General features: G+C 47.6%; 1 protein-coding gene across 1 annotated transcript in view; it reads left to right on the top strand.

Annotated features, from left to right (window-relative positions):
* The first annotated feature begins 10,701 nt into the window (after nt 1-10,701).
* The window catches only part of COPS8 (COP9 signalosome subunit 8), a 29,135-nt gene continuing 28,090 nt past the window's right edge, over nt 10,702-11,746 (top strand). The window contains exon 1 of the mRNA XM_019523347.1: nt 10,702-10,835. Coding sequence (XP_019378892.1) covers nt 10,758-10,835 — 78 coding nt within the window. The 5' untranslated portion in view covers nt 10,702-10,757. The remainder of the gene's footprint in view (nt 10,836-11,746) is intronic.

Here is an 11,746-nt window from a genome sequence, read left to right as displayed (position 1 = left end):
GTCATTCCTATTACTACTAAAAAATGTTTTGACTTAGTTTTTGGCAGCAGATAATACCCTTCAAGCCAATCAATGATGAAATGCCTATATGGAGGATTATAGAACACAATAACTTCAGGGAGGGTAATTTGAAGGCTGGCAGTTCATTGGCTCTGTAAGAAACAGTTTGAGATTAGAAGATATTTGCTATTAGAGCTGGAGCTGACAGGTGACATCTGGGAATCAATCAGATGTCTTAACTAGCCAAGAGTCCTTAAGAATAGGATATGTAACGTATGCTGCTTTATGCTTTAGCATTCACGAGCTGATACACTGAGGACAGATTCTTTCTCTGTTTTATATAAAAACAAACCCTAACCTTTAAAATACAGAGCAGTATAAACCACACCTACCAACAATACAGGCATTCCTAAACCTGAGTGATATTTGTGTCTGAGGCCATGTCTATATGGCAAACCTGTCCTTCAAAATGAGACCCTCAAGTAAAATGGCTCAAGGTGCGCTGCATCCTAAGCCAGAAACAGTATAGCCTCATTGGAGTGGCCGCCTTTTGGGTTATGTTGAAATTCAGTGTGGGCAGAATTTTGTTACAGCCAGGGCTTTCTGATTGCCTGGTGGGTTATACAAGTAGTTTAGGTTTGGGACTGCCAGGGGAAGAAGGAGGTCCCAATAATGCCTGAGGGCATAAAAAGGTTGGGGCTCAAGCTGCAGAGTAGGCCTGGCCAGAGGACTGGAGCTTGGTGAAAGAGGCTGAAGCCCAGCAAGGGTGAAAGCCAGACAAGGGCAGAGACCAGGGCCTTGGGCCCAGAGTAAGAGATACAGGGCCCAGACCTAGGATGACCACCTTTTCAGAATCCAAAGGTGAGACACATGACTCCCCTCCTCCACATGGGCAGCATGGCCAGAGTGGAGCCGAGCAGAGCCCTTCCATGCCTCTTCACGGAACCTCTGATCTTACATTATCGTGAACCTAAGAGGAATTCAATGGAAAGGCACACCTACTTCACCGGCAAAAAGGAAGCTGCCCAGTGTGTTTGAGTTCTGCAGGTAGAGCAGGAGCATACACTGTGCATAACATTTAGGGGAGGGCTTTGCTGCCTTCCATCTCCCGGGGGGCCTCCATGGCCCAGCAGGTGGGACCCAATGTGGAAGGGTGGAGAGTCTCAGGCTGTTCCTGCTACCAGGAACCCTGTGCCAGCTGTGCAACCATGGCAAGGCATCCCCTGCCCACATGGCAGCAGCAGGGCTTGGGGCAGCAGTGTGGAGTTGTGCCTCCTGCTGCTCCTGGGCCTCACCATGATGGCACAGTTGATGCAGGGCTCCCAGAGGTAATGACAGTACCAAGCCTCCCTATCCTGCTCCACCTCCCGTGCTGGGTCCCCCTTCTCCCACCCCCACTGGGCCATGGACACCCTGTGGGGAGGGCAGCAGGGCAGGGAGCCCTGAGCCTGCAGCAGGCAGCCTGCATCTGCCCCCACTCCAGGCACAAATCTGTAGAAGTACATGCCTTCCCATGCCTGCCTCCCCAGGAGTGCATGCAGCAGAAGGGAGCCAACCTCCAACCCCCCGGCCCCCTGGAGTGGCTCCATCCTGCTCCCCCAGCTGGGCATTCCCCCTGGGTCCCAGGCTTCATGCACTGCCCCAGCTAGGTAGCACCCACAGCCTCAGTTGCCAACCCTGCCCCACTCCCTGACTCACTGTGGGGGCCTCAAACTGCCTTGTTCCCTGCCCTCCACCCAACAGACTTGCCTGCAGGCAGCTGGGGGAGCTGCTTTCCACTGCTGCCTGGCTGTAGTCCCAGGCATGTGCATGTGTGCATGCACATACAAGCACATGGTGCCCCGTGTGTCCCACTCCCCTCCAGCCCCAAGTAGCAACCCTTGCAGGCTGGAACTCTGCCAGCCTGCAAGGGGGAATCCACAGCTTCCCATGTTTTTCTGCTTCAGAGGAGAAAATCCACTTTTTCCCATGTTAAACAGATAACCTGGATCCCTGCACATGATATTGAGATGATAATTGACTGTATAGAGGGGAATCTGGGACAAATGCCCAGAGTTTCTTAAGGGGTGTTTTAAGGGGTTTAAAGTGCTTTGCGTTTTTCCCTTCTCCCTTTTCTTTGAAAACATCAAATATGATAAGTGTTTAAAATGTAGACGGAAATGATGAGACTGAATATTTTAGCAAAATGCATTTTTGAACTATGTTGACAATTTCATGAATAATTTTGCTCATATCTGGATGTCAGTCACTTGATGCTCATTAACAAAGTTCCATTTCGGTGTTATGAGAATGTCCCTAAATAGTAGTGCAGAGCTCTAATAATTAGGGAGGAACCTTCCACAAAAATGTTATAAGGGGAAAAGTCAATGCCCTCAAGAAGCCTTATAACCAGGCCAGAGATGAATTGGGCAGGGATTCATCTCTCTCATCATTGGATATATTGCCTCCACCCTAAGTTTGCTTTGGCTCCTGCAGGCTGTCAGATGAAGAAGCACACTCCTCTGACAGGAAGAAGTTGCAGAACAACAGGGAAGTAGTGAGATCATTTATGCAAACTCTCTTTCCCCCAAAGCAGCATGGTATGGCAACTAACTCCCTGCTGGGAAGCTGCGGCCAACATGATTTTGGATTGTCTGGCTGGCTGACCTTTCCCCCAAAGTGGGGTGCGTTGCTGCGGAGCCCTTATGAATAACTTTCTGAACTATTTCATTACCAGTTCATTACTATTACCACATCTTTTTTTCCATAGATTTTAAATGTAATTATAAACCTGGATTTATGCTAACTCTGATAATCAACTGTCCAACTGATAATATTAATCAATAGGAACTAATTCTATTTTGGTTGGAGATAGACACAGTCAAACCAAAGTTCAGATGAAGTTAGCAATTCGTCTTTTCTACCTGTCTGATAGGCTCAACCATGTTCCTAGATCTGGATATGACTGAATTCTGGGGAAGTTCAGATCCCAATCCAAACTCAACAACTTGGGACCATCCCTAATACAGAGGAAAAGTTAAATAGTTTGGTTCCAGTCATAAGACTTACTTAATCTTCATATAACCACCTACCTCCATACAGCTTGAATAACAATTTGTATTGTTCAATTATCATAGCTACTAATCAGCTTCATGGTAGACATTGAAGGGACCCTTAGCCAAAGCTGCATCTGATATAAATTGACACAATTGAACTCAAGTCAATCGGAATTCTACTAGTTTATCTTACATGCCTCTTCATGGGACCTCTGATCCTACGTTATCGTGAACCTAAGAGGAATTTGATGGAAAGGCACACCTACTTCACTGGCTAAAAGGAAGATGCTCAGTGTGTCTGAGTTCTGCAGGTAGAGCAGGAGCATACACTGTGCATAACATTTAGGGCTTGGAAGGAGACATTACCTAGGGAGCAGTGGGAAGATCAAGGCAAGAGAAAAGTGGTTGGCAATATAGGAACAGGTAGTGATGATGAAAAAAACAAAGAAAAGAGAGAGAGAGAGAAGGGATAGATGGCAGAGAAGGAAAGGAGGCCACTTTTTGTCAGTTGCCTGCAGAAGGCACTTCTTCCAGAAAAGCCACTGTGGTAGACAACAGCTGGTTTGAACTATCAGGATAGTCAGCTTAGAAAACTGGAAACCAATTAAAAATATAACATGCTGAAAAAAGTGAAGTGCATAAAAGGGACAGAGATGCAGACATTAAAGAGGAAATGTATATTAAGTATTAAGGTTCAAAAAAGGCACAATATAGTCCATGATAGATTCTTTTCTCATGCTAGCATCGATTGGGAGTAACTCCACTGAAGTTGGTGGTTGCACCAGTGTGAAACTGGTGTACCAGAGGAGAGAATCTGTTTTCTTTATCTCTTTTCAGTTACTTTGACAAATTCTCTTGCAATTAGCACTCTCTTGTGGTGAGTTTTCATAACATCTCCCTACTGTTTTTTCCATTTTTCTTACTTTGAAATGAATAACAAAAATATAGATGCAGTATAAACAATCACTATCATTTTTATTATTTCCTAATGAGAAAGGAATTATTTGGTGAAAATTTCTGAAAAAGTAAGTATTCTCATTCTCCTGGTATGACCAGTGTAGTGAGAAATGACCCTGACCCCATCCAAACTTAATTTGCAGAGGGCATAAGAAACCATAACTCAATTGTTGAGTTCAGCCTAGGATATGGATTGTTTAGAACTAATGGCTTGGTTAGAACTGGTCCAAAAATAGGTCCCTAAAGAAAGAAAATTAATCCAACCCTCCAACCAAGTCATTTCTAATCTGGAAAAGACTTGCCCAAGTACAAATGAGATGGATGACACTTGCTCAAAAAGCTTGGGACCAAATTTTTTTAAATGCCCCATTTGTTCTGGATGCCTGTTCTCAGACACTTGGGACTTAAGAACATGCTTTTCATATTGATTACAACTGGAGTTATGAGTACTCTGATATCTCTCAAAATCAAGCCTCATGGGACCCAAACTGGGCACCCAAAATCAGAGGTGACTTTTGAAAATGAGGATGCCCTGCTGCCTTCACCCTTATGCCATTTTGTGCAGAATGAGAATTTTAGAGTGGCAACATGATGACTCTCCAGGGTGCACTGCTCATAATCCCATCACCGATCACAGTAAAACATGGTCTCTGGCAAACTTTATTGCTCCATCATGTAATGTGGAGCACACTTATAGCAAAGAGTGATCCAATTCCACATTTATCTGACTACAACAATTATGTTGGGTTGGGATGTGTATGCCAAATACTTAAGATCATCTGCTTGTATGGTATGTGTGAGGCTATACTGAGCCCTGAACAGTAGCAGGGACTTGGTGAATGAGATTGTGCATCTAGTCGGCTTGTATATTTCAATTCTGCATGTAGAAAAAGGATTCTACAGGTGAGCAAAGTAATGATACCCCAATAATACCATACCTTGTTTCACTGTAGGCTGCAGCTTTCCCTTGTGTAATTTGATTCATTCAAACCATGTGACAGCAACAGAGGATTATGGACATTCAGTATTACTTGCCAACGGCTGCATGCCAAAATTATCTACCAATCCCTCAACATCTTTTCTCCTGATATGTTAAATGTATTTTGGTGAGCCAGAGACATCCTCTTTCAATGCTGTTATCAACAAACTATCTTATGGCTATACCAGCTATCCTGCCAAATAACACCTACCCACAGGAGGGAGCCCAAGAGGAGGGGATTGCCACTAGGGATTCACTTCAGAGATTTGTTTTTCATCAATATACCGTGGACAAGGGCAAATGTTTGAACCACCATGGAACAAGCTATAAGTCTTATGTATAAATCCTGTGGATTCCCTGCTAACCGCTAGAATCCCTATCAACGCTGGTTCCTAGATTCCAGATATCTCACCAGTGATGAAGCTTCATTGGAGCCAGTTCAATGCAGCTGCTAGAGCCAGCTGATGGCCTGGGAACCCCTTAGAACAGGAATGGGCAAAATATGTCCTGCGGGCTGGATCTGGCCTGCCAAGGGAGTCTATCTGGCCCGCAGCAGGTCCCTCGGCCCTGCCCAGCCCAGGTGCAGGGGACAGTCTGGGCTGTGGTGTGTGCAGCTGGTCCTGCTGTCCCGGGGCTCACGGCAGGACTCAGCTTCCTGGCAGCCCCTGTGGCGGCGGCTCACTCTGCCCACCTGCCACTACCAGTCTCCACTGCTGGCCCCAGGCCTGTTGCTTGGACAACCCACCCATCTGGCCGGAGGCACTGGATGGAGCATGTGGGCAGAGTCTCCATGGAGACCAGCCTGAGACCCCCGCAGGCAGGTTATGCTTAGCTGGGTGGATGGGATGGGGCAGCAGGTGGGTGAGGAGCAGCATCCAGTACCAGGACGGGCAGGAAAGGGCTGGGATCATGTGGCATTGACAAAACAGGGCCAGGGCACAGGGGACAGGGCCCAGGGCACAGCCGCAATCCACTACCTGCACATCCCTGCCCATGGAACCAGCACCTGTGGCAGGGACACGTGGGAAGCAGATCACAGTCCTACCCCAGGCCTAGCTCCATGCTGTCATGGCCCTGTGATCCTGGTCCCACCTGTCCTCCCCACTCCCATGCACAGCTCCCTGCCCCCAGTACCAGGCAGAGTGCGCCCTGTCCATGGCTTCATCCGGTGCCCCTGGCAGTGGATGCAGTAAAAATGGACCTGGACCTGGATAGGATCAATTACTCACCCCAACTGCACCAGACCAAGTCAGTACCTGCCCTCCCCCTGCCAGCCTACAACAAACAGCTCACGAAAACTCCTTCTGTGGCTCTCCAGCCCAAATAATTGCCCAACCTTACCTTAGAATAGACTGTCCTAGCCAACAGCAGCTATGGGAATGAATGCAGGCTGCTGCTGTGTCCAAGTCACTCACTGTACATCTAGTTCCTACACAGAGACCTCACCTTTGACCTGCATGGAAATCAAGGTATGCTCATTTACACCAACTTAGAACCAGTATTGGTAAAATACTATAAGCTGCCTGAGCCACCAATTCAGGAAAGCAGGTAAGCATACGAAGTCAAGTGTATCCAAGCAGGCAAGTGCTTTCCTGAACTGAGACAAAATAGGACAGGCTGTGACCTTATTAAAGTATACGGTGTTGACTGAAGGCCTGATACAAACCCCACTGATATCAATGACTCCCCTTAGCTGGATCAGAAGGACCATACCCCTCCCTAAAAATAGTGGGTGTTTGGAAATGCTACTGAGGTAAGGAAAAACATGGTTTGAATTTCAAAGCAGCTTCTTTATGGGAAGCACCACTGCACTGAGCTGAGGAAAACAAAGAGCAAGACAGATCAAGTTGGAAGCTAGAGATGAGGAATGTGAAAGCCAGGTCAGCATTTGCTTAGAAATACCATGGAGTAGCCTGTGAATGGGGCAGAGGATAAGAGACAGTACAGCAGTGCCACCACCTGGGAGAAAGAGAGAGTGCCAATAAAATAGAATTTATAAAGAAATTCCAACACTTTCCCATTAAACAAAAGCAGTAACTGATGGGTAGAAATACACATAATCCTCCAGTGTAACCAACCTTCTAGAAAGGTTGTGATGAAGCAAAACATGAGGAGCTTCAGATGTATGAAGTGTTGTCTCTGTAACCTTTTCAGGATAGTCACAGGCTCTGGTCCTGCAAACAGTTCCATATGTGCTTTATGTCTTAGCAGGACTGGAATTTAAAGACTTAGGGCATTTGTACATACCACAGCATCTGATCCTCATTAATTTACCGGGTCTTAAAAAATTTAACCTGAGTTATTTTGGTGCATCATGTTTGTGTTTGCACGCCACGGGCTTTCAAAAGACTTAAGTCCCATGTGTCATTCACCACAGATTCCTGTAAGGGGAGGCAAATACCAATCTACCCCTAGTAATTAGGACTGTGTGAAACAACACTGTTCTGTTTTGACTTGTGTTTTGACGTTTCAATGGAACAGCATTTTGTTTCGAATTTCACTTCAATTCGAAACTGCTGTTCCATTTTGTGTAAACAGTTTCGCTGTTTTGACGCTGTTTCGATGTTTCACCCATAGGCTGTAATGGGGAAACTCAAAACAGCCTATAACTTTGTCATTTCTGGCCTGATTTGGATGAAACTTGCAGGAATGGTAGCCCCTTCTAAGGGCATGAAGCCTGCCAAGCTTCAAGGAGACAGGTGCAGGGGTTTGGGGGAAACCGCACCTCAAGCTGCAGACAAGCAGAATTTGTGACGTAACACTGTGTGTGTTAAGGCGCAGCAGGCTGAAAACTGCAAGCATGCTAGCCCCTGTTGAGGCCACGAAGCCTGCCAAGGAGATAGGTGCAGGGGTTTCTGGGTTCTGGGACCCTGCACCTCTAGCTGCTGATAGGCAAAACGCGTGACATGGGTGGGTAACACTGTGTGTGTGTGTTAAGGTGCACCCTCACTCCACTGACACCAAGGCAGAAAGCAGGGCAGTTCAAACAAGGCTGCCTTCTTTGCAGTTTTTCCATCCCTCCCCCAGAGCACTGTGATTGGAAGGGACCTCAGGAAAGGATCACAGTCACTGGCCAGCTACACTGTCAATAATGAGAGCACTCCTCCTTCTCTCCTCTTCCCCCTCCCTGTCCTTACTTTAGTTTCTGTTTCCCTGCAGGCAAGCCCAGCTTGAGCTTTGAAACTTGAAATGTTTCAAAAATTTTGAAACGTTTTGACTTGTCTTGTTTCGAGGCTGTTTTGAAGCTCTCTGTTTCATTTTGATTTTGCTGTTTCGAGCTCGAAACAGCGTCAAAATGAAACTACTGGCGAAATTTCACACAAACCTACTAGTGATGTCTTTTCTAATGATTTCATAGACGTTAGACATTAGGGCTGGAAGGGACCTCAGAAGATCGAGTCCAGCCTCCTGCTGAGTTACAGCAGGAGGCTCCTGTTTGCGTCAGTAAACTGGCACCAATAAACCAACCTCCCTGCACAGTCCCCGGCCCTCTACCTCCCACTGGGAGTCTCATGCTAAGCCCCCCACACCTCACTGCAGGGCACGGTCACCCCAAAACCCTGCCACTTGCACCCGCTTAGGCTCCAGCTGGTTTCCTAGTAGGCGACCTCATGGTGATCCGGACGACAAGCCTTGTGAATCATCTCTCTTTTCCTTCCCCTCATGTTACAAAGTAATGATAATTTATATATATGATTTTTTTTTTTACTATATAGCTGATATGATGATAGAAATGTACAGAGTTGAAAGTAGCGGGTGGGTGGTGCCGCCCCGGGTGGTTGGCAGTTGTAGCTGATGGTGGTGGCAAGGTGGACAGTGTTTCGTGTTGTGTTGCCTAAGCAGATGTGGATCAGCATCTAATGTGGAAACTGCTTGCACTTCAAATACTCTTTGCCTTTCAGTACTAGGCCTCATGCTTATAGTTTAGGTGATGAATCACACTGGCAGTGGAGCAGAAGCAGAAGTTAGACGTGTTGAAAGATTTTAGGAGGGATATGAAGGAGGAAAGCAAAAAGCCTAGCACAGAGGAGCTGTGAGTACAGTTCCAGCATGGAGAGCAGCAGTGGAGTATGGCTTCTACCTTCTTCTGGTCAATCTTTTCCTATGCAGCAGCCTGATCAACCTAATCAAGTTCTTGCACTGCGTGGAGTCACGTTGGTAGCATTCTGCATATAAGCAATAGCCTCAAACGTTACAGGTTTGCTGCTATAGAGATGCTAGAAGAGCCCTGATCAGTGGTGGCACAGCATGCGCTGAGAGATGTAACGCATGTCTATATGTGCACTTTAATGTGCATTAGCTTATTTTAATGTGCATTAAAGTGTCATAAAAAGTGCTCTTTAACTAATACACATTAAAATAGTCTACTGTACAGTTTTCTAGTACCTCACAATGGAGGGTGTCTGTACATAAGCTGGGAGGCTGCTCTGCTATGCTGTAATTATAGTGCATTGGAGCAGACTTGATTAATCAAGTCTGCTCCAGCCACCCTCCACCTCTCGTGTGTCAGTGTCCCTGCGCTTCAGAATGGCGGCAGGGGCGTTTTATCTAAAGCTCATTGAACCATCTTTAAAGCACCCCGCCCCCACCACCACCATTTTGAAGCACAGGGACTCTGATCCATGAGAAGTTCTGGGCTCTTTAATTAGAGCGGTTGTGGGAGCCACTCTAATGAAAGCGCCCCCCTTTCCCTCCCCCTGATCCCAGAGCATGTGTAAAAATGCCCAGAGGTACTAGATTTAATAAGCATGGCCTAAAATGCATTTATGAACACCTAGACACACCTGTAGTTAGCCACATTAATCTGAAGTCAATTAAAACAAAGGGTAGATTTGCACCTTATAGACTAACGGGGGGTGTGTGTGTGTGTGTGTGTGTGTGTGTGTGTGTGTGTGTGGTAATATATACTGATATATACTTGCCATCAGAAAAAAAGAAAACCCTGTAGGCACATGCTACTGAAAGCATCTGATGAAATGAGCTTTGACCCACCAAAACTGGAAGGGGGATACACATGTCTGTGTCTATGGGTGTAACTAGTCACCAAAGCTTGTGCTATGCATGTTTATTGTGGTTTTTTTCTGTGGGATAAAAGAAAATAATGGTTTCTGTTTCCAAGGCTGAAATACAAACTTCACACCGGTTTTAGTGAACATTTTAATATGTCAGTAAAGCTCTGTGACATCTGACAGACTCCACTGAGAATCTGCTAATTTACTTACAGCTGTGGAGCCTTAGTTTTAATTTAGACTCCTTTGGTCCAATTTGGTGATTTCATTTTGAATCATTTTTGTATCTTTTGTCCTTTGCAGTTGGATTCAGATCAGCAAGACTTGTACCTACGCACATTTGGGGGCGGGGGTGGAGAAGCGAGCACTATGCACTGCTTTGGTTAGTCACTGAAGTTTGTGATAGATGAATAGACAGATAGATGGATGCATGGATAGAAGTAGGTATATCTTCTACCTGACCTTCCCAAATAAGTAAGCTAGGCAAACGAGCAGCGTTACCACCACCCTAGAGGCTCCCCAGCGCTTTCCCTGGCTCAGGTGGGCAACCAGAGAGGCGGGGCGGGGCTGGCAGCTGCGCCATTGGCTCGCAGGGCGGCCCCGCCCCCTGACGGAACGTTCCTCCCTCCGAGCCTCGAGTCCTCCTGTGCAGCTGAGGGGTGGCAAGAGCGGCTCTGCGACACTCGGTTCCCAGTCCTCGCCAGTGGTGTGGGAGGAAGTGACGCGAGCCCTGGACCGGAAGCGGCGGGTGGCTGTGGCGCCAGGCCGGGCAGGAAGATGCCAGTGGCGGTGATGGCGGAAAACGCCTTCAGCTTTAGAAAGCTGCTGGAGCAGTGCGAGACGCAGGAGCTGGAGGTAGCGGCGGTGCCGGGAGGGACAGTAGCCGCTCCCCTTCCGCACGGGGCTGCGCCCGGCTCGGGGGATCGCACTGGGCCCCTGGGGCTTCAGGTCCAGCTGCCGGCGGCGGGTGCGGGTCGCAGCCGATGCTAAAAGGGGCGGGGCTGCCCCACGTTTTCCGCCGCCTGGCGCGAACGGTCCAAACCGGCCTGGGACGGGGGGAGCAGCGGATCGGACGTAGGACGCGGGGCAGGGAGCAGGACAGAAACTAGCCGATCGGACATGAAACAGTGCAGGGAAAAAGCAGAACAGCAGATTGGATCTGGGAGACAGGGCCTGGAAGAGAAAGAGGAGCAGATTAGAGGTGTGACACAGGGACGAGAGCAGAAAGCAGAGTAGCCAGTCAGACGCGGGACAAGGCATAGAGCAGAAAGCAGAGCATCACATCAGACATGGGACACAGGGTAAGGAACAGAACATAAAGCAGACGGTTGGACTTGAGTGCATGGAGCAGGAAGCAGAGCAGCAGATCGGACATGAAACAGGGCAAGGAGAAGGAAGCAGAGCAGCAGATTGGATGTGGGATTGAGGGCAGACAACAGAGAGAGTAGCAGATCGAATTTAGGACACGGCAGGGAGCAGAAACCAGAGCAGAGCCATTTTTCTTCCAAGGTAGATGGCTGGTCTGCTGTGGGAACTTGTATGGGCCCCTTCCACGTTTTGGGCACGGGCATATGTGTATAGCGGCTTGTGCTCTTGTTTAAATTTCACTGGGATCAGGAACAGAGATGAAGTTATCCATCCTGGGCTTGCAGGTGGCCTCTGCTGCACTTGAAGAAGGTTGGAGCTGGTGGAGCAGGCAGTAGTTTATTTGTCTTTAGCACTTGCTTAGACAAGTAACAGGTGGAATTGGATCTGTCCCTAAATGT

Source organism: Gavialis gangeticus, unplaced genomic scaffold, assembly GCF_001723915.1.
Source record: "Gavialis gangeticus isolate Ggan-Ray unplaced genomic scaffold, GavGan_comp1, whole genome shotgun sequence".
NCBI lineage: Eukaryota > Metazoa > Chordata > Crocodylia > Gavialidae > Gavialis > Gavialis gangeticus.
The sequence above is the reverse complement of the archived record's forward strand: the minus strand, read 5'-3'. Positions and strand labels throughout refer to the sequence as shown.